A 27,534-nucleotide genomic window follows, 5' to 3' on the forward strand; every position below is an offset into this window, starting at 1 on the left:
AGGGGAGGGAGGTGTCGGAAATGGACCAGGTAAACTTGAGGGCAGGGTGAAAGTTGGAGGCAAAATTAATAAAGTCAACGAGTTCTGCATGCGTGCAGGAAGCAGCGCCAATGCAGTCGTCGATGTAGCGAAGGAAAAGTGGGGGACAGATACCAGAATAGGCACGGAACATAGATTGTTCCACAAACCCAACAAAAAGGCAGGCATAGCTAGGACCCATACGGGTGCCCATAGCTACACCTTTAGTTTGGAGGAAATGGGAGGAGCAAAAGGAGAAATTATTAAGAGTAAGGACTAATTCCACTAGACGGAGCAGAGTGGTGGTAGAGGGGAACTCTCCCACCACTCTGCTCCGTCTAGCTGAATTAGTCCTTACTCTTAATAATTTCTCCTTTTGCTCCTCCCATTTCCTCCAAACTAAAGGTGTAGCTATGGGCACCCGAATGGGTCCTAGCTATGCCTGCCTTTTTGTTGGGTTTGTGGAACAATCTATGTTCCGTGCCTATTCTGGTATCCGTCCCCCACTTTTCCTTCGCTACATCGATGACTGCATTGGCGCTGCTTCCTGCATGCATGCAGAACTCGTTGACTTTATTAATTTTGCCTCCAACTTTCACCCTGCCCTCAAGTTTACCTGGTCCATTTCCGACACCTCCCTCCCCTTTCTAGATCTTTCTGTCTCTGTCTCTGGAGACAGCTTATCCACTGATGTCTACTATAAGCCTACTGACTCTCACAGCTATCTGGACTATTCCTCTTCTCACCCTGTCTCTTGCAAAAACGCCATTCCCTTCTCGCAATTCCTCCGTCTCCATCACATCTGCTCTCAGGATGAGGCTTTTCATTCTAGGACGAGGGAGATGTCTTCATTTTTTAAAGAAAGGGGCTTCCCTTCCTCCACTATCAACTCTGCTCTTAAACGCATCTCCCCCATTTCACGTACATCTGCTCTCACTCCATCCTCCCACCACCCCACTAGGAATAGGGTTCCCCTGGTCCTCACCTACCACCCCACCAGCCTTCGGGTCCAACATATTATTCTCCGTAACTTCCGCCACCTCCAACGGGATCCCACCACTAAGCACATCTTTCCCTCCCCCCCCCCTCTGCATTCCGCAGGGATCGCTCCCTACACAACTCCCTTGTCCATTCGTCCCCCCCATCCCTCCCCACTGATCTCCCTCCTGGCACTTATCTGTGTAAGCGGAACAAGTGCTACACATGCCCTTACACTTCCTCCCTTACCACCATTCAGGGCCCCAAACAGTCCTTCCAGGTGAGGCATCACTTCACCTGTGAGTCGACTGGGGTGATATACTGCGTCCGGTGCTCCCGATGTGGCCTTTTATATATTGGTGAGACCCAACGCAGACTGGGAGACCGCTTTGCTGAACATCTACGCTCTGTCCGCCAGAGAAAGCAGGATCTCCCAGTGGCCACACATTTTAATTCCACATCCCATTCCCATTCTGATATGTCTATCCACGGCCTCCTCTACTGTAGAGATGAAGCCACACTCAGGTTGGAGGAACAACACCTTATATTCCGTCTGGGTAGCCTCCAGCCTGATGGCATGAACATTAACTTCTCTAACTTCCGCTAGGCCCCACCTCCCCCTCGTACCCCATCTGTTACTCATTTTTATGCACACATTCTTTCTCTCACTCTCCTTTTTCTCCCTCTGTCCCTCTGAATATACCTCTTGCCCATCCTCTGGGTCACCGCGCCCCCCGTCTTTCTTCCCGGACCTCCTGTCCCATGATCCTCTCGTATCCCCTTTTGCCTATCACCTGTCCAGCTCTCGGCTCTATCCCTCCCCCTCTTGTCTTCTCCTATCATTTTGCATCTTCCCCTCCCCCTCCAGCTTTCAAATCCCTTACTCACTCTTCCTTCAGTTAGTCCTGACGAAGGGTCTCGGCCTGAAACGTCGACTGCGCCTCTTCCTATAGATGCTGCTTGGCCTGCTGCGTTCACCAGCAACTTTGATGTGTGTTGCTTGTTGGTATCAACCTGTCTTTGAGGAGTGGAAGGGGTGGGGAGGAAATTTCATGATAGCCCTCTCCAACTGAATGAAGTGATACCCAAAATAAATCAAAGTAATACATTTGGTAGAAATCAAAATAAACTTCCCTTTTGATGACCATTGACAACATTAGATAGGTGCATTTGATTAATACACAACAAAACTAAAATCTTGTTACATACATCTGTTAGGGTGCATTCTCCAGTTACCTTATAAGGTAACCGTAGACTTCAGCCAGGAGCAGATGTCATCAGGTGGTTCCCAACCTTCACCGAGTGTTTCGACCCTTAACCACGACACTCTCTAGTTGGTGGGCCGGCAGTGGTGGCCAAATCACTGCCCGTCTGCTCCTGGCTTCCAGCTCCCCTCCTCTCGCCTACTCCAAATCCAACAAGAAGCTCATTCTGCCTCTTTCCCCCATCCTACGAGCTGCTTTTTTTTTGCTCCTTTTGTCCAGGCCCAGATCTGACAACAACCGCCATGCGGATTTGGCTGGGAAACCTCTGCAGCCGATCTCCACAGGGAACAACCATGCCTGCCATCCTTTGTCTTTACACTCCTGCACTAAGGGCTGGTACTTCAAGGCCTTTCTCTCATGGGCCTCTTCCCATCCCTCCTCCCACGGCACAGTCAACTCAACTAGAATTATTTTCTTGTCTTCCGTTGACCACAGTACAACGTCCGGGCGTAGGGTTGAGTGCACCACTTCCGGGAACTACAACCTCCTTCCCACATCGACCCTCATCTCCCAGGACCTGGCCGTTAGTAGCTGATTGGGCTTTGGTTGTTTGGTTACAAAAGGCCTGGCTCCCTCTTTGATGAAGGTGATGGCCTTCCTCAAATCTGTGCCAGCCATCCTCTTCTTGCATCTCTCTCGCTCTAGTGTGTCAGCAAGAGCCAGAAGCATCTTATCATGGCGCCACCTATACCGTCCTTGAGTTAGAGCTGTTTTACACCCAGACAGTACATGAGCCAGTGTCCCCTTTTGACCACAGAGCTTACAGTTCGGGTCCTCTCTCATCCCCCATGTGTACAGATGTAATGGTGAAGGAAAGGTGTCATACACGGATGACAAGAGGAAGGAAATACGGGAGGGCTCCAGTCTCCATAACTCTGCCCATGAAATCTTGCGCTTAGGCAGATCCCATTTTGTCCAGGCACCCTGGGACCCTTGTTCCAATGCCTTTGAAATTCTCTGCAAATTTGTAATAAATTACATCCTTGCACAACAATTCACCTCCTTTGAAAATCAGAATAAAACTGTAGACACTAAAAATATGAAACAAAAAAAAAGTTCTGAAAGCATCTTAATTATGATCAGAAAGTTTCAATTTCAATTGTTATCCCTGCATCTCGTTCTACATTCGTTACCTGAACTGTTGTGTATTACCAGCATGTTCTGTTTTGCCAAGATAGTGGATCTGCCTGGAGATATTTCCCTTCTATATTTCCTTCTACAGCTACAGCTACCTTACTAATGTGTTTTCTTTCTCCTAGCTCTGGAATACTTCAGAAATCTGACCTTAGCTCCTTCCACTCACCAAATTATTGGCTTTTGCTATCTCCTGTATATTATCAACATCCAACTTTAACACTTAATCACTAATCTTACCCCTTTAATAGTGCTACCTGGTTCCCTGTTTGACAACCAGTTCTGGTCTCCAAAATTAAACTTCCCACATCCACCCATCCAATTACCACCATGAAATCGTATCTTCTATGAATCACATTATTAATGACCACAGCATCCTGTCCACCAGGCCCAAGGACAGCTTCTATCCCACTGTTACAAGACTATTGAATGGTTTCCTAGTAATACAAAATGTACTTTTGACTTCATAATCCACCTAATTGTGACCTTGTACCTTATTGCCTATCTGCACCGTACTTCCTCTGTAACTGTGACACCTTATTCGGCATTTTACTATTGTTTAATGTTGTGCTACCCTAATGCACTAATGTGTTTGCCTCTGTCATCTCCATAACACTTGATATAAAGGAAATAAGTCAAGCCGCTATTCCAGGTCAAATATGTTCCATTCTATTGCATGCTAAATGGTTTCAATTTTTCACACTATGCAACAAGGGAAAAGTAGGGTAGCTGTGAAGGTAGTCACAGTGCACACAAAGATAGTTTGCACCAAGGTGAGGTATTAGAAATGATAGGAAATGGTAATAATCTACCTAGTTTAAGTCAGGTAAAATTACCTATTATTGTATGTATATAGTAGCTGTCTTTTCTTCCCACATTTTGTACTATTACATGTTGTACCAGTTGAAATGAGTCAGCTTAACAATAATGCAGCCTTGCAGTTTCTTCATGACCAGCTCTTGGAGAGATTAAAGCAGTATATTCATGAAAAACTGCAAAGATTGCCTTTTGTTAAATCCTGATTAACACAACTATGCAAGTAGATTTAGACTGAATTAGCTTCCATAAAACAGAGGTACTCAGTCACGTCTGCAGAATAGAACCATTGAACTCAAGAAGGTACTTGCAGCAGACATGTATATGTGCACTTCACAAGCATTCTTATTACTAATGTAACAGTGGAAAAATATGAAGTGCTGATCACTTAGTCTTATAACAGATAACCTTTTATATCCAATCCAAAATCTAATGATGTCAAGATAAAGACTGTAAATCAAATTATTATTACACAATTAAATGTGTTTAGTAACTGTACAAAAATGTCATAATTTGAAGTAAAGGAGACGACTGACTGCATTGAATAATTCAATTTGTGTCAATCCTTTGAAATATATCGTTTATACGTCATCATTTTTATAACTGTTAGGAGAATTACTTTCAATTCACTGGCTCTGACTGCTTCATTTTCACCATGGATGTCCAGTCCCTATACACTTCTATCCCCCATCATGAAGGCCTTAAAGCTCTCTGCTTCTTTCTTAATATAAGAACCAAACAGTTCTCCTCCACTACCAGACCTTTCCATTTGGCAGAACTGATCCTCATCCTCAACAACTTTTCCTTTGGCTCCTCCTACTTTCTCCAGACTTGACAGGGAGCCATGGGCATCCACATGAGCCCCAGCTATGCCTGCCTCTTTGTCGTCTATGTGGAACAGTCTACGTTCTCAGCCTTCCCTGGTAATGCTCCCCAACTTTCCCTCTGCTACAGTGACAACAGCATTGGTGCTGCTTCATGCACCAATGCTGAGCTCGTCATTTCATCAACCTTGCCTCTAGCTTCCACCCTGCCCTTAAAATTCACTTGGTCCATTTGGGACACCTTCCTCGCTTTTCTCAATCTCCCTTCCTCCATCTCCGGAGACAAACTGTCGACTGACATCTTTTATAAACCTACCGAATCTCATGATGACCTTAACTATACCTTCTCCCAACCTGTCTCCCGTAACAATGCTATTCCCTGTTCTCAGTTCCTTCATCCCTGCTGCAAGAACAGGGATTTTTCTTCCTCCGCCATTGATGCTGTTCTCACCCGAATCTCCTCCATTTCCGGAAGATCCGCACTCATCCCGTCTTCCTGCCACCTTTAACAGTGATAGAGTTCCTCTTGTCCTTACCTACCACCTTATGACCTTCCACATCAAAAACATCATTCTCCACAACATCTGCACATCTCCAAAGGGATCCTACCACCAAACATACCTTTACCTTCCTCCCCTCCCTACTTTCTGCAGGGATTGCTCTTTCCATTCATCCTTCTCTACTAAACTCTCTTCTGACACTTATCCCTGCAAGTGGCTGAAGTGCGACACCTGCCCATTCACCTCCTCCCTCACCTCTATTCAGGGCCCCAGACAGTCCTTCCAGGTGAGGCAACACTTCACTTGCGAACCTGCTGGGGTTGCTTATTTTGTCCAGTGCTCCTTATTCGGCCTCCTCTAATTTGGTGAGACTTGTCTTAAATTGGGGGACCGCTTCATCGAGCACCTCCACTCCATCCGACAAAAGTGGAACTTTCAGGTTAACAAACATTTTAATTCCAATTTCCATTTCCATTCTGACATGTTGGTCCATGGCCTCTTGTGCCAAGATGAGGCCACCCTCAGGGAGAAGGAGCAACACCTTATATCCCGGTTGGGTAACCTCCAACCTGATGGCATGAATAATTTCTCCCTCCGGTAAGAAACATTCCCCCTTCCCTCTCCTTTTCTTCTATTCTCACACTGGCCTCTTACCTCTTCTCACCTGTCTGTCACCTACCCTTGGGTCCCCTCCTCCTTTCCTTTCTCCTGTGGTCCACTCTCCTCTCCTAACAGATTCCTTCCTCTCCAACCCTTCATCTTTCCAACCCACCTGGTTTCACCTATCACCTTCTAACTATCCTCCTTCCACCACACCCCCCACGTTTTCTTTCTGGCATCTTCCTTTCCAGTCTTGTAGAAGGGTCTCAGCCTGAAACACTGATTGCTTAGGTGCTGCCTGACCTGCTGAGTTCCTCCAGCATTTTGTGTGTGTTGCTTTTACTTTCATACTGTATTTAAAATTAAATTGCAAAGAAACTTGAAATCATACTCTATTTTATTAATTTTTAAGAAAACATAAAACAATTGATTAATCTTGACTGGAGACGAGGAGAACGACAATTGACCACAGGAACGACTGCTCTGTTCTATGTAAAAGCTGATGTAATCAACTTGATACTTCTTGTGATGTTCCCCAACAACTCCATATGACACACACCTTGTTTTTGCTTAAATTCTAACCAATGAGACAAGCAAGGAATCATCATGAAGCTTGTAAGTGATTTCTCCTCTTCCCAAGCATTTAGAGTAGGTAAAACAATTCTAAAACATACCATTTCATCAACATATAACAGAAAGATGCATTTGAACTCTTCATTAATTCACCTGGCAAAAATACCAATGCTAATCCAAAATTAAACTTATCAGACCAGTTTTGATCATCAAGAGACTTATTTTGTTGTTTATGTCAAAACATATATTTAACAATCAGTTTTAATTGTTGGTCCATAATGAGTAATGGAATCAAGCTTGGTGCGAGTAGGGATGTTAAAAATGACAGCAAAATGTTCTGGTCCATTGGTTTACCTTTAAAATATAACGCCAGCAACAATTGGTTTTACCATTGTCACACTTCTGGTTTGTGAGTGCAGTGGAAGAGTATCACACAGCTTAACACATATACATGAATACAGATGGCAAAGATCCCACTGCACTCTGAGCTCCAACCAATACATACAGTATATTGTCCTAAATACATTTATCTTTCAACCCACACCACCAAACATGGTGATTTGGAATTGTGGATCATAATGTGTCAATGTCGTATCTGAGGAACTATGTTTCATTGGCTGTGAAGCAACTTGCTCTATCTTGTGTAAGAGCTGTTTAATTTTCTTTATTTCCATAAAGCTTCCTTCTGGTTTAGAGCAAGGCCAAGGAGGAAATAGTAAGGCTGTACAAACTTTGTGTTACAACTACTTGGGTTACGGAATTCTCAAGTCACTGCCCAAAAATTAGAAGTACAGAGTAAAATACTTTTTCTATTTTTGAATGTTTGCTTGTTATTTTGAATGTCCCCATTGGAACGCTGTCTCATTCAGCTATATCTATGTATGGTTTGAATATAATTAAACTTGATTTGAACTCAGCAGGTCAGGCAGCATCCATGGAAATGAACAAATAGTTGATTTTTTGGGCTGAGACCCTTCTTCAGCACTGGAAAGGAAGGTGAAGAAACCAGAATAAAAAGGTAGGGTGTGGGGAAGAAGGATAGATAGAAGGTGATAGATAAAGACAACTAATGAGCTGGAGATGAAGGAGCCTGATAGGAGAGGAGAGAGGACCATAGAAGAAAGAGAAGGAGCAAGGCACCAGGGGAGGTGTTAGGTAGGTGCAAAGAGGTAAGAGGCCACAGAGGAGAATAGAAGAATAGAGGAAGGGGAAAGTTTTTTTTAACCAAAAGGAGAAATCGATATTCATACTATCAGGTTGGAGGCTACCCAGACGGAATATAAGACATTGCTCCCCCTGCCCTGAGTGTGGCCTCATCGTAGCAGAAGAGGAGGCCGTGGAGTGACATGTCAGAACGGGAATGGCAATTGGAATTAAAATGATGGGCTACCAGGAAGTTCCGCTTTGGGAGGATGGAGGGGAGGTACTCGACAAAGCAGTCCCCCAAATTATGACGGAACCCACCCGTGTTGAGGAGTCTGCATCAGAAGCACTGGATACAATAGATGACCCCAACAGATTCACAGGTGAAGTGTTGCCTCACCTGGAAGGACTGTTTGGGGTCCTGAATGGAGGTGAGAGCAGACGTGAATGGACAGGTGTAGCACTTGGGCTGCCTGCAGGGATAAGTGCCTGGAGGGAGATTCGTGGGGAGGGATGAATGAACAAGGGAATTGCGGAGGGGGTGATCCCTGTGGAAAAAGGAGGGGGGGAGGTATTTAGTGTTAGGATCCCTTTAGAGGTGGTGGAAGTTGCTGAAAATGATGTGTTGGATGCAGAGGTTCATGGAGTGGTAGGTGAGGACGAGAGTAACTCTAGCACTGTTAAGGCAGTTGGAAGACAGAGCAAGCCTCAAGTCCAGGAAATGGAGGAGATGCAGATGAGGGCAGCGTCAATGGTGGAGGAAGGAAAACCCTTTTCTTTGAGAAAGAAGGACATCTCTGATGGTCTGGAAAGGGAAACTTCATCCTGGGCACAGTGCAGCAGAGACAAAGGAGCTGAGCAAAGGGAATGGTATTTTTTCGTGAGACAGGGTGGGAAGAGGTATAGTCAGGACAGTTGTGGGAAGCAGTAGGTTTATAAAAGATGTCAGTAGACAGCCTGTCTCCAGAGATGGAGATAGAGAGAACAAGAAAGGGGAAGAGAGGTGTCAGAAATGGGCCAAGTGAATTTAAGGACAGGGTGGAAGTTGGAGGAAAAAGTTGATGAAATTGACAAGCTCAGCATGGGTGCATGAAGCAGCACCACTTCAGTCGTCAATGTAGCAAAGGAAGAGTTGGGGATCATTACCTGGGATGGATTATTCTACGTAGCCAATGAAAAGGCAGGCATAGCTGGGTTATGTGGATGCCCATGGTTACCCTACAAGTCCAGAAAAAGTGGGAGGAGCTGAAGGAGAAATTGTTGACAGTGAGGGCCAGTTCTGCCAGATGGAGGAGGGTGGTGGAGGGGAACTGGTTGGTTCTTCTATTGAGAAAGAAGCGGAGAGCTTTAAGGCTTTCTTGATGAAGGTAGGTGTATAGGGACTGGGCATCTATGGTGGAGATTGAGAGCATGAGAAATGCTGTAGGTGGGAAGGGACTGAACCAAGGGCATAGAATGGGGTTGAGGTATAAGGACACGAGCCCCTCCAGATTTTTGTGTATGTTGCTTCATGTTGAATTGTTTTTTAGCTTCAGTCCTGAAGGTAATTTTGGGAGTTAGGCTGAAATGTCCAAGTATTCCATTTAGGTCCAAACAGCTGAACATTAAAATACAGCTATAGGTTAGTTGTAGCCTGGAAATTACTTGAGAAACTCTGAAATCTTGCTGAATTTTGCAAATTTTGTGGAGCACTTTGCTCAATAGCAAAGTGTATTGCTTTCCTAAAATCAGCCCTTGTCCCAACATTTTACTGTAGATTGTTAACTATTTTAAAATACAATGCAAATGTATCAATACTTGTACAAGTGATAAATAACTAAAGCCTAGAAATTAAAGTACGTTATAGTATCAAAAGGCTGCTCAGTATAAATTCATAGGAAATTTGAGGTAAATTCTTCAAGTTTTTATATTGTTTAATAACCTATGAATTTCAAAAATAAAATTTCAAGATAATGGAGTGGGTTAAAAGTTAAATATCAAGTTATTTAAAGGTAGTAAAAAATATCTGAAACAACTTTGAAATATGAGATATATACTTAATGAAATGCAAACTTGAGGAAGTATTGCTTTTCTAGTATACAGTCTGTAGTTTTAATGTAGTTTTCTCAAAATTAAATGTAAATAAATACAAAAGCAGAATACGAGGCAACAAAGTGATTGTGAACTTGCCTGTGATAAAATGCTGCGCCAGTCAGAACCATGGAATATTCATTAGTCCACTTTGAGGTATACCCCCATCGTCCCTTACTGTTGTCCCAGTAATGACTTCGGGCTGGGTAGCCAACTATCCGGTCTGGGAAACTATGCCATACTATGAAGGCAAAATCCACCTGAGAACAAAATAATAAGGTCAACAATCTGGTTTTGAGATTCTGAGAATAAAAAAAACAGTCAAAATAGTAGATCTTTCTCCATAAAATAAAGGTTGAGGAAATATTCAGATGGCATATTAGCTTCTAGGAAGCTAATACTGAGCTGTCCAAGAAGCTTCTGCTTTCGAAACAGCTCAAATCTCCTAACTACAAACCACGTAGTTATGACAACTGGTATGACAATGCCTCTGCCCAAGTCTGCAAGAATCTGCAGAGTTGTGGACACAGCTCAGCAATAATGGAAACCAGGCTCCCCTCCACAGACTCTTTCTATACACTCTGCCTCTTTAAGGCAAACAACATAACAACACTCTCTTCTTCCTCCTTCCACTGAGCAGAAGATGCAAAAACCTGAAAGTACATCCCACCAGGCTCAAAGACAGCTTCTATTCTGTTATTCTATAACTATTGAACAGTCCCCCTCATTAGATAAAATGGACAGCTTGACCCCACACTTGACCTCATCATGACCTTTGCACCTTACTGTCTGCCTGTGCTACATTTTCTCTGTAATTGAAATACTTAATTCTACATTGTGTTGTTGCTTTTCCCTTGTAATACCTTAATGTACTAATGTAATTAAATGCTCTGTATGGATAACATACAAAAAAGTTTTTCATTATACCTTGGTACATGGGACAATAATAAACCAATTTACCAATTTAAAGGGACAAAATTAATTTACTACATTAAATTAGATTTGGCAGAAAGATAATTATATCTAAAATTAGATAAGTTATGTTAAATTTTTTTAAATTGTCAAGGCTTGATGAAGGCTCAAAGGAGTTTATTGGGGTGTTAACACAAGAGATTCTGCAGATACTGGGAATCCACAATCAAAATACTGGAGGAACTCAGAAGGTCAGGCAGCATCTATGGAAATGAATAAACAGTCTATGTTGTGGGCCAAGACTCTTCAGCAGGACTGGAAAGGAAGGGGGAAGAGCTCCGGACGTTACCAGCTTCAAAGGACTTTGAGGAATGAATGGAGAAACTGGGATTATTTTCTTGAACAGAAATGATTACGAGAATGTTTAACAGAAACATTCAAAATAACAAGGACTACTAATAGAATAAATAAGGATTAACTGGTTTCATTAATAGAAGGTCAATACTCAGTTAATAATAACCAAAGTATTGACCTTTTATTCATGAAACCAGTTACTCCAGAATACAAAAAATTTAGACAATTGCCAAAAGAAATTTGACAGATGCAGAAGAATTTCTGTAATGAGTTTTATGATATGAACTGAAAGAATGGTAAGAGATAAAACCCACTGCAACTTATATAAAAAAATGGATATACACTGAAGTGTTTTAAAAGATTTTTCAGAGCTGCATGGAAAGATTATCGATTATTTTTTATGGACACGACAGGCTGCATAATTTCCCCGGAACACTCTATGATTTTATGAAATGTGAAAAAAGAAATCCAAATATTTGGTCTTCTCTTCATGTAGACATCGAGTGCAGAGAACAATATGTGCAATATGAAATAGAAGAAGCTGATTAAATAGCGAACTACAAAAAAGAATTGTGTTGTTCAAATACTTGCCAGTGATAGATTTAGGTACAGAAATACAGTGAATGATTTTTTTTAAATATACTATCAATACCAGTTTCGTGTCTTATGTACTGTGATCACTTTGGAATTGAGTATATTTTGCTGAGATACATGTTGACTGAGAAACAAAACACTGAAAATAAAAATAAAAATAAAAATAAAAATTAATTGTGATTGCCTATTCAATGAGTTGATCACAATTTAAGCAAAAAAGTACTCCATCTTTCTTGAAGAAATATTTGACCATTTTATGGAAACAAGGAAGTTAATATAAACAAGAAAATTAGAAAAATAGAGGCTATGGGTATCCCTAGGTAATTTCTATAGTCAGAACATGTTCGGCACAGATTTGTGGGCCGACGGGCCTGTATTATGCTGTAGGCTTTCTATGTTTCTAATATTTCAAATATCACTGAAATGCCGAGAAAAATATGCCCTATTGTGCTTGATCACCTAGTATGATCCCCAGGCTACCTTAAGTATGTAACATGTGCAGCCACTGGCCTCTCTACGTTGAGGATTTTGTCTCACTCCAGCACTGGCAAGTCTAGCATTACTTGGTCATCCCTAACTGTTTGGCCATTTCAGAGTTATCCTCATTGAAGGATTCTGGAATCATATATAGTCCAGACTGTTTTTAGCAACTACTCAACAGTTTTCTGGTCAATATTGCGAGATTTAAAAAAAATATTCATTTAATTCATTTAACTTAAATTCCACAATTGCCGTGATGGGATTTGAATCTGGGTCAGATTTGTGTAGATTCTGGTTAATTCCAGTAATTGGACACATAAAAACATAGGACAGACCAAAGCATGAAAACAGTGCTTAATCCATCCAGAGAATTCAGTTACCATTTACCCACTATTTCAGCCCAGTTCCCCTCACCATAGAATGCTAAAAGGACATATGAAATAACAGTTGAAAAATCTGAAGGGCATTTGCCTAAATTCTTGATGTGGATTTTAAATTATGAAGCTCTATGCCAAAGCCAGAAATTTACCCTTGACTTCCTTTTTACATCTCTCTGTGGAGAAGCACTCAAATAACGGCTCTACTACCTTCAACAACCCCCACCAGTTCTTTTAGTTTGCAACAGTCAGCACAGCAGTATTCCGCTGTCACCAATTTTTAAGATTTACTGTTTCGATACATTATACATTCTGTGGCGAAGATTATTGCAGCAAAACCATCTGGACAAGTTTTCCTTTACGTGCCAGGAGCCTAGTAAATAAGGATGAATAAACACAACTGTAAAATTCAGCATGGCCCACCATCTGCACATCTGGCACAGTATTACAATGGCCTAAATGCAAAAGATGCAACTTTATCAAGTAAGATCTACTTCAAAGTATTCTTTTTTTGCTTGCTTGGTGGATCTGCCATCAGCATTTAAACTGCTAAACAGATGTAGGCATGTGCTGCTTTAGTATAAACAATCCCAGTTGTCCTCAGTAAACTTCAAAACAATGTGGTACACATTGCTGCATTGGATAGGGTGAAAAAGTAGTGACAAGGGTGGGGATGACATTTGAAAAAATCTGCTCAACGTTTTTTTAGAGAATCTGTGCAGTCACGATGGCACTTGCATGTAAATAGTTTCAAGTGAATTTGTTAGCAGCTGAGATGGAGGTTTCAATAAATCATTTGTATTTTGTTATTTTATTATAATAAAATAATCAAACTCTGCAATTAATTAAAATTGTCGGTCATGCAAACAATCCAAACTGAAGATTTTATTATACTTAATTTGTTAGATCAGACATTTTACAAATTATAGTTTAAGAATATTTTCAGGCAACAAGATGGTTGTGGTAAGCCTTAAATATCAGTGGCAGGTTTTAGGGTTAATTCAGTCTAACATACAGATTTACTTGTGTGAAGATGTTTGAAATGACTTGTATGATTAAAAGGTTGAAAGTTTTTCATTTCTGATTCCTGGGAGTAGGATCAATTTAAGAATGGATACAAACTAAATATGGGAATATATTTTGGGATAACCAATTTGTGCCTGGTCCAACCACGATTCCTACCAAGGCAATTCAATCTAAATGGCAGAGAAGTGTTGCAAAATGGAGAACTGGACATAAAACAATGTAATTTGAAGCAAGCCATGCATGGCAACAAGGTATAATTATAGTACATGTAATGGTTAGCTCTGTGGAATTTGGATAAAGTTTCTTTCCATAAACATTGACATGCTCAGGAACACAAGCACCTCAAAATTCCCCTCAACACCACACATGTTCTAACTTGGAAATACATTATCACTGGATATTAGGGACTGTGTACTTAACATTCCTGTAATTGCACAATGTGGTGTGCAGCCATCAAGGTGGTTCTTGTTCACTAAATTCTCTAATGGAATTAGGAATGGATGGTATACACTGAACATGCCAATACCACCCACAGTCCATGAGTAACTAAATAAGTTGTTTTCCATTTTTAGTTACTACTGGTATCTTAATACCTACTTTTGAGGTGGCATTGACATGAATCACACACTGTTTACATTTAACATTATTTAAGTTAAAAACTATTTAATTCTTATAATTCTCAATTTATTACATGATAACCACTCAATCTACAATCTTGAAAGGCACACAGAAACGTGATATTATGATGGGTCTGCAGATTAATACAAAGTGAATCTGAATTTACAGTTTACAGCTGACAGATTAATGGGTATTCACAGCTAATACATTATTTTATTTTTCACTATTTGAAACAGCAAAGAAATGTTCAGGCTTGGACTTCAAGAATTTTTTTTTGCACAAAACGCAATAGCACATGACAAATAGCCAGCATCATCCCACATAACACACATCCTATTTCTGCTTTTAGTAATGATTAAAACACTGTTTTCATAATGTTTTCTGTTTATTTTTTGTTTTTTTCTCTAGGTTTAGTGGACTTTTCTACTTGACATATTCTTCCTTTCCTGTTATGTCTCTGACAGAGAGTCCTAACTTGGTGCCAATTAGTGGCGAATTCCTGGCAGTTTTTTCTCTTCTTGTGGACATAGTTGCCTCAAGGAACTGAATTTAGATATTTCATGAAAGACCATTCTTATCGTCAGAGACCTGAGATTTTCATGTCAGCAGTCTGGCTGGATATAAACGAAGGCTTCAGGACTATATTCCTTGCTGTTCAGATCCTCCCAGTTGAATTTACATATTTTTCTATGAAATGTAAAGCTTCAGTAGTAAACGTTTTTAAACAAGGATTTTATACAAGTAAGCAATGACATTATTTATTGTGATTTAATTCTGCTGTATAACATGATTGGAGTGATAATGGCATATTGGGAATATTCGAAACAAGCTCATTATATTGGAACAATCTGTTTTAAAACACAGCTGTAATGTCACTCTGTGGCTCAATTTGACAAGTTTTTATGAATCTGACAATTCTGTGGGGAATAGCTTGTAGTCTCAGTGCTTAATTGGCATAACCAGAGTTTTGCTCACTTGAAATAAGTGGAGATGATTCTGCTAAACCTATTGCTGACAAGATGGATTGTTCTCATCTAATGTCCATTAAATGGGAGAATACTATTTGCTGTCTGTTCAGCATTTGAAGGTTAGTGAAGTTAAGACGTTTCTATATCATGCATGGTATTTGCTTTGTATGCTTATAGTCAAAGTGTTGTTTGCAGCTGCCAACCCGTGACTCGATCTTGTCCAATATATTGTAGTCAAAAAATCCACCTATCGAAAAAGATGACTGTCCAAATATTCATGCCGTGCTGGCAGGACAAATGCCTCAGAAACAAACATGCAACATGTTCAAGTTAGTTCAAAAAGTTCAAATAAAAAGTACATTTATTATCAACTAATTTATAAATTATACAACAAGAAACCTGAAAGAACCCAATTAAAAATAATAAAGACCAACACCTGATGTGCAGGGTAAGGGGAAAAAAACACAAATCATGAAAATAACAGATCAACTTGCAGTTAATCAAATAAAATTGCTCGCTGATGAAACTAAATATTGAGAATTATGAAGAGGAACATATTAAAGAGAGATATGGAGACAATGAAAACAAACTGGATTTCATTCCTTTTGGTGCACTGAAACCGTGCTAAAGTTTTCAATAGCTCTCCATTGTATCCTCAACAAGAATATCTGAAATTAGCCAAAAAGGTTTCAGAAACAGCATGAGTATGGTGCATGCCAGAAATAAATCACTAAAGTGAAACCCATGCAGTTGCTTTGCACAGCTGAGTGCAGCTTCTGATTACTTGCTGTGCACCTATCTGGGAAGAGGATCTTCCCTTAAAGATACACTCCCGATGATAACCAATAAGCAGAGGAGCAGAACGAGATACGAGAGAGAGAATAGGACATACAAGCCTCATCAGAAAGATAGAAGCCAGGAAATAGTATCTGTATGGTCAAGTGGGTCAGGAAACCTGCCAGGGCCACGAAAGAAAATGCAGGGCAACCAATAGCTCTAGACTTAACCTCCAGGTTTTAGTAATCCCTCCATTTCAAACAATACAGGAATAAATTTTGTGGTGTATCAGTGCGAACTGCCCATTACTTCAAAATGTTGTAGCAAATCAATTCACACCCTTGTGTTCTGATTAGTAAAGGCAACTCTTTAGTGGATGATGTGAAGAAGGATTGGATGTTATCAGTACTCTTTAGGGTGATAACTGGTGAATTTTACTGTGGTCATGTGCAATTTTGGCTTCGAATTATGTAAAAATATCTTATTCCAGATATGAGATTTCCACATATTAATAATAAGGCATCCGTTAGTCCTGCGAGACCATGGATCTGTGCCTGGAAAGTCTTCACTCTCCAGGGCGCAGGCCTGGGCAAGGTTGTATGGAAGACCAGCAGTTGCCCATGCTGCAAGTCTCCCTCTCCACGACACCAATGTTGTCCAAGGGAAGGGGCATTAGGACCCATACAGTTTGGCACCAGTGTTGTCGCAGAGCAACGTGTTAATCAAGGCACAACACGTTCCCTCGGCTGGGGCTCGAACTCACGACCTTCAGGTCACTAGTCCAATGCCTTAACCACTTGGCCACGTGCCCACACTTTACAACAACGGCAACTGCAGAGTAATCTGAAACCGCATTTTGGGACATTTGAGGTGATTTTGTTAATCTAACTAAACTTTGACTAGAGTAACTTTGGCAAGGCTTTGGAAGTTATGTAAATAAAGTTATCTAAGTAAAGTACATTCTGGGGATTTTATTGTGGAAAAATGAACAAAGTTTTCATTCGGAAAATAAACTGAATTTGGTCAAAATCCATTAGGTCTCTAATGTTTAGATTTGGCATTTTGAAATTCAAAGAAAATACACAAGGTACCAGAAACAAGAGAAAATCTGCAGATGCTAGAAATCTGAGCCACACATACAAAATGCTAGAGGAACTCGGCAGGCCAGGCAGCATCCATGGAAAAAAGTTTCAACCGAAACATTGTTTGTACTTTTTCCCCATCGATGCTGCCTAGCCTGCTGAGTTCCTCCAGCATTTTGCATGTGTTGCACACAAGATACCAGATTGAGTGACTCTTATAGAACTCACAAATCATTATGCAAACTTTTAGATATTGATTAAAATTTGCACTTATTGATTGTACGTGGAAGAAAGGAAATAAATAAATGCAAAATAAATTCATGATGGTCAGCCTTTCTGTGATATCTTTGGGATCTTTCTGGAATTTAAATCAAGCAATTAATTAAGAACGCTTTATTAGCTTGACGTCCATAGGAATATCTGGTTAATGTTTTAAAAGCATTACAGAAATACTGTGTTGGACAGTAAAGTTTTCTCCGAGCTCCTACATGAGATGAAATTGTAGCTTCCATCATATATTTTCAAGCACAAATGGGGGAGATTTCAAAACTGCTTCTAATAACATTAAACTTCAGCAATCAGATGTGGGAGTAAACATTCCCTGTTAGTTGCACACTCTATGGACACTGGAAGATGACTGAATAGCACATATTCAGTTTTTAAGCTCACAATCCAGATTTTTCAATGTCAATGGAGTATCTGCTTAAATAAAGACTAATATAAGAAAGTCATACAATGTAGTCGTGGTTACACAGTGAGTCTTCATTAGATGTGATTTGCCTTAAAGTTTCAATTCTTGTCAAGTAGAATTTGGTATTGCTAAGTAATAACATCATTAGGTCAGTACTTGACAGGTCAGCCATGTCAGATGTGGTAATACAATCTCTTGATTGGTATGATTTCTCTTGGAAATGAACATTAGCATGTACCAATCCCAGTAAATTCTTCTATGTGCAAATAAGAAGGTCCTAAACAATTCAATTTCCAGTCTGTGATTTGGAAAAGAATTTCCACAATGTAGGAATTAGTGTCTGAAAGTATGAACACCAATAATGAGAGAAAGGGAAAAAGTTCGACATAAAAACTACAGTTGTATTTATGCTATGCTCTGAAGAGAGTCAGGGGGATGGTGACAAGATAAAGAAAGTCAAGCTACATTAGCATTTGCACTTGAGACTTCCCAGTGCCAGTGGACTGGGGATAAATAAGATCAATAAGTGTAGGGATAATGTTTATAGGGGCTTTATCAATATTACGATGGAGGAAGCAGAGATATGGACGAGCAAAATTTTATTAGTGATGAAAGGCTAGGAAGTTCAAGTCTCTTTTCCACTAAGTATTCTTGTAAAGTCAATGAATGGAAGCAGCTAATTGAATTTTGCTAGATTGATGACCTACCTCGTTGTTGGACAGCACTGTATCTTCATCTAAACTGAGGACGGCATCTGTCTGGATGACCTCGTATGGGAAAAAGCGGTTGCTCATGCTCTGTAAAATATGAAAAAGATTTGCAGTTATTTGAATATTCAAACTATCTAAAGTTCATGTTTTCCTGATTTATTTCCTTCTATTAAAATCTTATTTGGATTTAGCTTCCTTACTACACATCAGTCTAGTAACCTTGGCTTCTCCTGTTATTCTTCTACTTAATTCTAATTAAAATATCACCTCCAATATAATATTGCATAAATGTAAAGACAAAAAAACTACAAGTAAACTAAACATATTTTGCAATCTATGGTATTTATTTCCATAACATTTGGAAAGAGCACTATAAGATGATGCGCTTTGCTGACTGATGGTGTAGAAGCATCCCCACTGGACTTCAACATCAGTGGTCCCGGGTTCAAATCTGGCTGGCTCTTTGCACACTTTCCATACGTGCTGGGTTGAGTGTCGAGCTAACAACTCGGCCTCGTAAATAAACAGCCAAAATGCTAAAGAAACAGCAAGGTTAGCGCCCGAAGCACCACAAGGCGCGGCAAGGAACTACAACGATAAGGTGATGCTCTATCTCTCCCATCATGGCTTTTTAGAAGATCTGTCTGCTTCCACTTCCCTTTGGTTTGTCATCATTTTTGAAGGTATTCTTCAGTGGACCTAGCTTCAGTTAAGTTTAATAATTATAGGCAAATTACATTGCTATAACAGAAGCCTTTTTAAACTCCAAAGAGATAAGATGTACATTTATCAATCATGAAATCAAAATACTCCACCACTAATCACTCACCCAGTGATCGTGCATTTCTCCCGATGACCATCAATTGGTGACAACCAAATATGTCACCCCAAATTTCAATCCTCGACACTTCACCCACAACTAGGGCCACACTTCCCAAAAGCTAGCTTCAAAATTAATTGATTTGCTTTGGTGCAGCATATGAAATAATGAACACTGCTCTCTAATGTTAACTCATTCATGCCTGATACCATGGTCCTTGGACACAACTGGATTTCCAAGCTGTATACTTATGATTCAAACTTGTTATTCAACACAATTATTGGTCATAGTGCCTCTACAAGCATTGAGCATTCTAGGCCTAGAGAGATGATATATTAAAGACACATGTTAAACAGGGTGCAATTCTTCAAGTGCTACATTACCACATAATAACTTAAGCGACAGGAGCAAGGATAGGAATGGGTTAATTGTTCCAAGAGCTTATTCTATAATTCAATAAGATAATGGCTGATCCAATCCTAACTTCAACACTGCTATACCATATTCCCAGATTCTCCTGTAGTTTAAATATTTGTCAATCTCTGTCATGAACATACTCAACAATTCCCGCCACCTTATTCTGGTACCTTCCCCCTTCCTTTCCAGTCCTGAAGAAGGGTCTCAGCCCAAAACATCTATTATTTATCTATTTCCATAGCTGCTGCCTGAACTGCTGAGTTCCTACAGCATTTTGTGTGTCTATTGCTCTGGATTTACAGCATCTGCAGAACTTTTGTGTTTATATTTAACAATTCATGTCTCTGGCTTGAAGGTTTTCAAAGATGCAAAACGATTTCAGAGAAGAAGCTTTCGAAACTTCTATCTAAAATGGATAAGGTTCTGAAATGACACCATTAGTTTAAGTATCCACTAGGAGAAGCATCCTCTCATCATTTTTCCTGTCAAACTCATTCAAATCCTTATCCCGCATGTTTCAGTAAGATCTCACCTCATTCTTCTATACTCTAATGGATTCGTCCTGCTCAGCCATTCTTCTGATGATACTCATTCACTGCAGGAATCAATCTAATGAATCTTCTTTCCACTGGCTCCAACACAGGCACACTCATACATACAAACATACAAACTAAAAGAGCCTCAGAATAGAGGGGCATCCTTTTAGAACGGAGATGAGGAGGAATTTGTTTAGCCAGAGGGTGGTGAATCTGTGGAATTCTCTGCCACAGGCAGCTGTGGAGGCCAAGTCTTTAAGTATATTTAAAGCAGAGGTTGATAAATTCTTGATTGGTCAGGGCATGAAGGAATATAGGGAGAAAGAAAGAGACTGGGGCTGAGAGGAAAATTGGATCAGCCATGATGAAGTGGCGAAGTAGACTCGATGGGCCAAATGGCCTAATTCTACTCCTACACCTTATGGTCTAAAAAGTCTACACAGCTGCAGGTGAAGTCTCAACAGCACCCTATGAAATATTGTCAGTTTCGCTATCTTCGTTCTCCACAGCCTTCGTGCCCAGGAGAATGCGCTTTACGCCATGCATTATCATGCGAGTCCCTGCACAGGTACGAGCTCATAACAGGTAGGAGACAGTCAAACTTTCTAAGTGACATGAATTGATCTTCAAATGGTTGCAGATTTGACCAACTCCAGATAAGAGGCACCATGTAATCCCATTTCCAGGCACAGCATCTCAGCATTAATGATCATCTAATGTCATCAGAAACACAAAAGAAAATTCTAGGAAAAAAGCAGCAGATCAGTAATTTGCAAATTGGGAACGATCAATTTACCATGAGATACCAAGTTTGAGCAATGCATTCTCCATAATTAATAATCAGAATGAACCATTAAAAAATAAATTTGTCTTATTATTCACCATGGACTAAGCCAACGATAATTTACACAACTAATACTGCACTTCAAGGAATTGTTTAGTGTGTTGATTTTAAATCAACTTTACACAAAAATTGTACCACTCATTCATTTGTGAGCATTCTTTGGCATGTTAGAAAAGAATTTTGTGCAGACTTTTACAGAAGCTTATTTATTCACATGGAATTATACACTATAAAAATCTCCTATTTATTTAGCTTTGTATCAAAATTTGGCATTTGTAAATTAGAAAATCCACACTCTAAGTAGCCATAAAGTAACTGGCAGAATATTATCTAAACCCATAAACTTTATAAGACTTTCATACATATGTTTTGGATGTGAAAAGTTCAATGCTAGGTTGAACATAAATATCAAATGACAATCTTTTTGGCAAAATTGTACACTAACAGGAGTGAGTATTGGTGCCTTAATTAAGTGGAAGAACACTTTCCAGTAAGTCAGAACATATATATTCTGAAAGATACTAAAACGTCTATCTTGGTGCATTCACAACTACAAAGGCCCATGCCTCAAATTGATCACACTTGTAGTTTACAGGCGTATACATGTCAGACGAAGAGTTTCAAATATTCCTTCAATAAATTGTAATTTTTGAGGAATTTCTAAAAATGAGAACAATAACGAAGATCATATTCTTTGGTGGCTAATTTATTCCTTTGATGTAAAACTGCATTTTCTATGATGTAATTATCATTTCTTGCTATTGGGAATCAATGTTGATCTTCCATTTAGCATATCCCTTATATGTTTGTTCATTGATGTTTGTCAGCTAAATAATTAAAATTCAGGTGCATTTTATATACTTTCCAATGATTTCTGGGATGTCACTTCACAGTGTTTCTAAATTCTATATAACCAATGGACTCACCTTCATGGACTCTTCATCTCATCTTCCAGATATTTATCATTTACTTACAGTATTTTATTATTATTATCATCTTTCTCTTTGTATTTGCACAGTTTGTTGTCTTTTGCACACTGGTTGTCTACCCTGTTGGTGTGGTTTTTATTGAATTTATTGAGTATACTAGCAAGAAAATAAATCTCAAGGTTGAATATGGTGACACATATGTACTTTGATAATAAATTTACTTTGGTCTTTGAGATTTAGGAAAGATTCCTGTGGATTGAAGGGTGGCGAGTGTAACCCAGTTATATTTTTAAGAAAGTTTCCAGGGAGGACAGACCAGTTAGCTTGATGTCATTTTAGGGAAGTGTTACAATATGCAGTTGCAGGGACTTTGAAAATATCAAGAGGATTTGAAAAAAATCTACATGCATTTTTGAAAGGGAACTCATGTTTGACAAACCTAGTGGAGGTTTCTTTTGAGGATATAATGGGAATAATAGATAAGGGAGATTTAGTCAGTGTGGTGTATTTGGGTTTTTAAAAGGCATTTCTTTGACAAGGTCTCTCATAAGAGGATTGTGTTCAAAATTAAAGCATATGGGATTTGGGGAATTATATTTGCACAGATTGAAAATGAACTGATATACGGGAAATGGAAGGCAGGAATAGCTGGGACTTTCTTGAGAAAGTGAACTGTGACTCGTGAGGAGCTACGTGGATAAGTGCTTAGATTCCACCTATCCGCTGTGCTTCCATTTATTTGCTGGCCCAGTAGATTGCTGTGGCATGTTCTACTTTTAAATTAATAGATTTAGCAAGCAATATTTTAGGCTCTTCTTTAATTTTCACTGATGCTTTTCCTTTCTGTATAACTGAAGTCAAGCCAGGTGTTGCTATGGAGTCTACATAGCGTAGGTACATAGGGTTAGTATGAAGCAAGCAGCTTAGGATATTAAGCAGCTGTAAATAAAGCTGTTGATTCTGCTTCTCAGCTGAGTTCGTATTAAATATCACTGTTTTAGTGAGTTGAAACATTTTGCACCACTTTTCCTAACATAACTATTGTAAATTATGAAAATGTGAACTAAATTCATTAAAGCCAGTTAAGTATCTAGCCAGTCAATAGAATGACTGCAGAACTTTTGTTAAAGAAAAGATGAATGTAGTAAACAAATGGTCACAGACCCATGGTTGTCAGTTTCACACATACATGCACTCTTTGTCAGAGGATATCCATGTCGTTACCCAATTTCATTTTGTGCAAGGTCAATTTCACAAACTCGATTTCAAACTTCAAAGTTCAAAGTAAAATTTATTATCAGAGTGCACACATATCACCACATACAACCCTGAGATTCTTTTTCTGCGGGCATACTTGACAAATCTATAGAACAGTAACTGTAAACATCAGGAGCTGTTAACTGTAAAAAAAATTGTGCAAATGCATTTATAAATAAATAGCAATAAATAATGAGCATGAACTAGCAGAGCCCTTAAACGAGTGTAGCTATCCCCTTTTATTCAAGAGTTTGATGGTTCAGGTGTAGTAACTTTTCCTGAGCCTTGTGGTGCGAAGCCTGAGGTACCTGTACCTTCTACCTGATTGCAGCAGCAATAAAAGAGCATGGCCTGGGTGGTGAGGATCTTTGATGATTAATGCTGCTTTTCTACAACGTTTTATGTGCTCAATGGTTGGGAGGGTTTTATCCATGAAGTACTGGGCTTGATCTACTAGCTTTTGTAGGATTTTCACTCAAAGACATTGGTGCTCCCATACCAGGCCTTAATGCAGCCGGTCAGCACATTTTCCACCACACATCTATAGAAGTTTGCCAAGGTCTTCGATGACATGGGGAACCTCCGCTGACTCCTGAGGATGTAAAGGCGCTGTTGTACTTGCTTCACAATAATAATTATATTATGATGTGTCCAGAACAGGTCCTCTGAGATACTGACACCTAGGAATTTAAAGCTACTAAATGATTACTGGCTCATGGACCTCTGGTCTGCCTCTCCTGAAGTCTACAATCAGTTCCTTGGTCAGTATTAATCTGATTTCTATAATCCTCAAATCACAACCAGATTCTAACAGCACACTGCGCTTAATTTCTTCTGAGACTGCCGGGACAAAGAAGCATCTCTTGCTTAGTCTGGTGTGTAAGTATTCACATGTCATAATGTATTGAAATGAACACAATTATAGTTATGTATCCACCTAGGCTGCACTTCTGGCACTGCATTCTCCCTGGAATACTAATTCCAAATAACATAAGTAAAGATTTTAGAGACCTATGTTCCATCTTTCTAGTGCACAACTGCCCTTAACGCTGGCAGAGCTGCCAGAAAATACACATAGCCCTGTATAACCAGTTCCAAGAGAACTATGAGTAATGACATAGAAACATAGAAAATAGGTGCAGGAGTAGGCCATTCGGCCATTCGAGCCTGCACTGCCATTTATTATGATCATGGCTGATCATCCAACTCAGAACCCTGCACCAGCCTTCCCTCCATACCCCCTGATCCCCGTAGCCACAAGGGCCATATCTAACTCCCTCTTAAATATAGCCAATGAACTGGCCTCAACTGTTTCCTGTGGCAGAGAATTCCACAGATTCACCACTCTCTGTGTGAAGAAGTTTTTCCTAATCTCGGTCCTAAAAGGCTTCCCCTTTATCCTCAAACTGTGACCCCTCGTTCTGGACTTCCCCAACATCCGGAACAATCTTCCTGCATCTAGCCTGTCCAATCCCTTTAGGATTTTATACGTTTCAATCAGATCCTCCCTCAATCTTCTAAATTCCAACGAGTACAAGCCCAGTTCATCCAGTCTTTCTTCATATGAAAGTCCTGCCATCCCAGGAATCAATCTGGTGAACCTTCTTTGTACTCCCTCTATGGCAAGGATGTCTTTCCTCAGATTAGGGGACCAAAACTGCACACAATACTCCAGGTGTGGTCTCACCAAGGCCTTGTACAACTGCAGTAGTACCTCCCTGCTCCTGTACTCGAATCCTCTCGCTATAAATGCCAGCATACCATTCGCCTTTTTCACCGCCTGCTGTACCTGTATGCCCACTTTCAATGACCTGACAGAACAGGTTCTGGGGCTGGAGCTCACTGGAGGTGCAGTGTTATTTTCTTGATCTTTCTCAGATTAATGCACCTTCAGATGGTGAACTGCCCAGCAGGAAAGGGCACTCAAGCCTTTAGCTCAGATCTTTGACTGTGGACTGGTAAAAAGTTAACTTTTGTGCAGAATCCACTAGAAGTGTCTTTTAGACAAACCAAAATGTCACAAGTTTTCTGGCCCAGGACTAAAGGTGCTGAATAGTGATGCTAGCATGCATCAGGCAGGATCAGCACAGGAAACCATCAGCAATAAAATCCCAATGTAATTCCTGGGATGAAGCCAAGAGATTTAATAGTATATTTTAATTTGTATTAAGGGTGTATATTTTTGAGTTGTCAAGTATATTACTACATTTTTAAGAAATATTATTCACACTAAGTTAATTTAAAATTTCAATGGCACATGCAGTTTGGGATGTACACTGCACTGCATTATAACCCAAAATCACATCAAGATCTAAAAGCATCAATTAGATTTATGTTTAATCTGTTTTTGATGATGTGACAAAGAATGTTAGATTGAATACCAAATGATCTTCCATACGTTCTTTCCAAAATAGATAAATTAATATTTACTCAATCTATTGTAATTTAGCCTTGGTATAACATCAAATCTAACAAGGCCATTCATCAGTATACTATAATGGTTATATTAAATCCTGAAGTAGACACTACTACAACAATGCATTGGCTGTAGGCAAAATGACAAACTTTAAACACTTCAAACTGCACATTTCCTCTATCCATTCCTTCTCACTCATCCGTTCTTGTTTATACTGGTTTAACATTAATTTCCTTCTATCAAACTAATTTAATCAATGTATATTTCCAAAGCTACCTTTTAAACATTTTTCTTACTTTCTTTGATTTTCAACATGGTAACAATGAAGATTGGTAAAGTTATGTCACAGGCTTAACCAAGATACTTTCTGATTTAGTTTTGCATGCATTAATAACTTCAAATTAGGATCGGTCCCAAAAGCTTAGCAAATCTGGTCAAAGCTTGCTCAGAAGAGTTCCACAGTTAACATTGAATCCGGAAAATAGTTTTTTAAAATTGTCCCTTTGATTCTTTTTTTGATCAAAGAGAAATCCATTTTGGACCTAACATCATACATTATTTTCCACCTTAATCAACCAAAACAATTTTTTTTCTTTATTTAGCAGGTAGTTTGGTAACTGTAATTCTCTAAGCACTTCCAGTGGTCCTGCAAGTCTTGTAAATTCTGACATGGAGCAATTAAGCTGGGAAACTGTTTGCCGATTCTGTGGCAAATTATATCTGAAGCTCACTCAGCTGAATGGTGATTTTACAGCTGACAGGAACAAAAGAAAGAGGTAGGTTCCACTTTTTTAGTGATTTGTGTTTGCTGTGATATATTTAATTATTCATGTGGCATTTGTCTTTGTTAAAATATTAATGCTTTTCAAATTTTTTTTTGTAACTTTTAATCAGATAATGTTCTACAAGAATCTGGTCTTGTGCTTAGCCTCACTGCATGAGATATGGATCCTCTTAACTAGCAAGCTTACTCCGGGGAAAATATATACTTCACAGTGGGAAGTCCAAGGATAAACACATTTAGCAATCTCAAGGAAAATGTAGGTTGTCTTTCTGGTCTAAATGAAAAAAAAAACCTCTTCTGAATTCTCTATTTTTGTAGAATAATGCCCAATATAAAATACAGTATTCTTTTCAAGTGTCATAAGAAATGTAATGCATCTTTCCTCTTAATGTCCATGCCTATTATAGTCACTTCACATTTGATAACAATGGAATTAAATCTGAATTTTAGTTATTAGATCATGTACACATTCCGTCCAGTAACTCCTCTCAGGCCAATGAGGTTGGAAGAGGAATAAAAAATATCATAAATTTTAAAAAACACTTTAATTTACTTGTCCTGTTCTCTCCTACAAGCTGCATACTAGCAATATTTATCCACCTTTAACATTCACCTTTATCTTTTATAGCCTGTTTACTTTTTTTTAGAAAAACTTACCCAAGTACTGGAGTTACATGAGGTATAACAATGGAGGATAACGATCAATTATCAAGTTTTTGCTGCTATTTATTTTAAAATTAGTGCTCCTCAGAAGTAATGTACAATGACTCCAAAGTCCCTTTGCATCTCAGATTTATGGATTTTCTCCCTGTTTAGAAAAGAGTCTGCACATTTATTTCTACTACCAAAGTGCATGACCATGCATTTTCCAACATTGTATTTCATTTGCCACTTTCTTACCCATCTCTTAATCTGTTTAAGTCCTTCTACTGCCTTCCTATTTCCTCAACTCTACCAGCCCCTCCACCAATCTTCATATCATCTGCAAACTTGGCGACAAAGCTATCTACTTTATCACCTA

At 39.4% G+C, this 27,534-nt stretch overlaps 1 protein-coding gene across 2 annotated transcripts in view; it reads right to left on the bottom strand.

The window, feature by feature from the left end:
- The window catches only part of LOC134339417 (exostosin-1-like), a 488,758-nt gene that overhangs the window by 71,102 nt on the left and 390,122 nt on the right, over window positions 1–27,534 (bottom strand). For both annotated transcript variants that reach the window (XM_063035902.1, XM_063035894.1), the window contains exons 9-10: window positions 18,508–18,597; window positions 10,021–10,181 (exon numbers count right to left, since the gene is read on the bottom strand). In XM_063035902.1, coding sequence (XP_062891972.1) covers window positions 10,021–10,181; window positions 18,508–18,597 — 251 coding nt within the window. The remainder of the gene's footprint in view (window positions 1–10,020; window positions 10,182–18,507; window positions 18,598–27,534) is intronic.

This window comes from Mobula hypostoma, chromosome 2, assembly GCF_963921235.1.
Source record: "Mobula hypostoma chromosome 2, sMobHyp1.1, whole genome shotgun sequence".
Lineage (NCBI taxonomy): Eukaryota > Metazoa > Chordata > Chondrichthyes > Myliobatiformes > Myliobatidae > Mobula > Mobula hypostoma.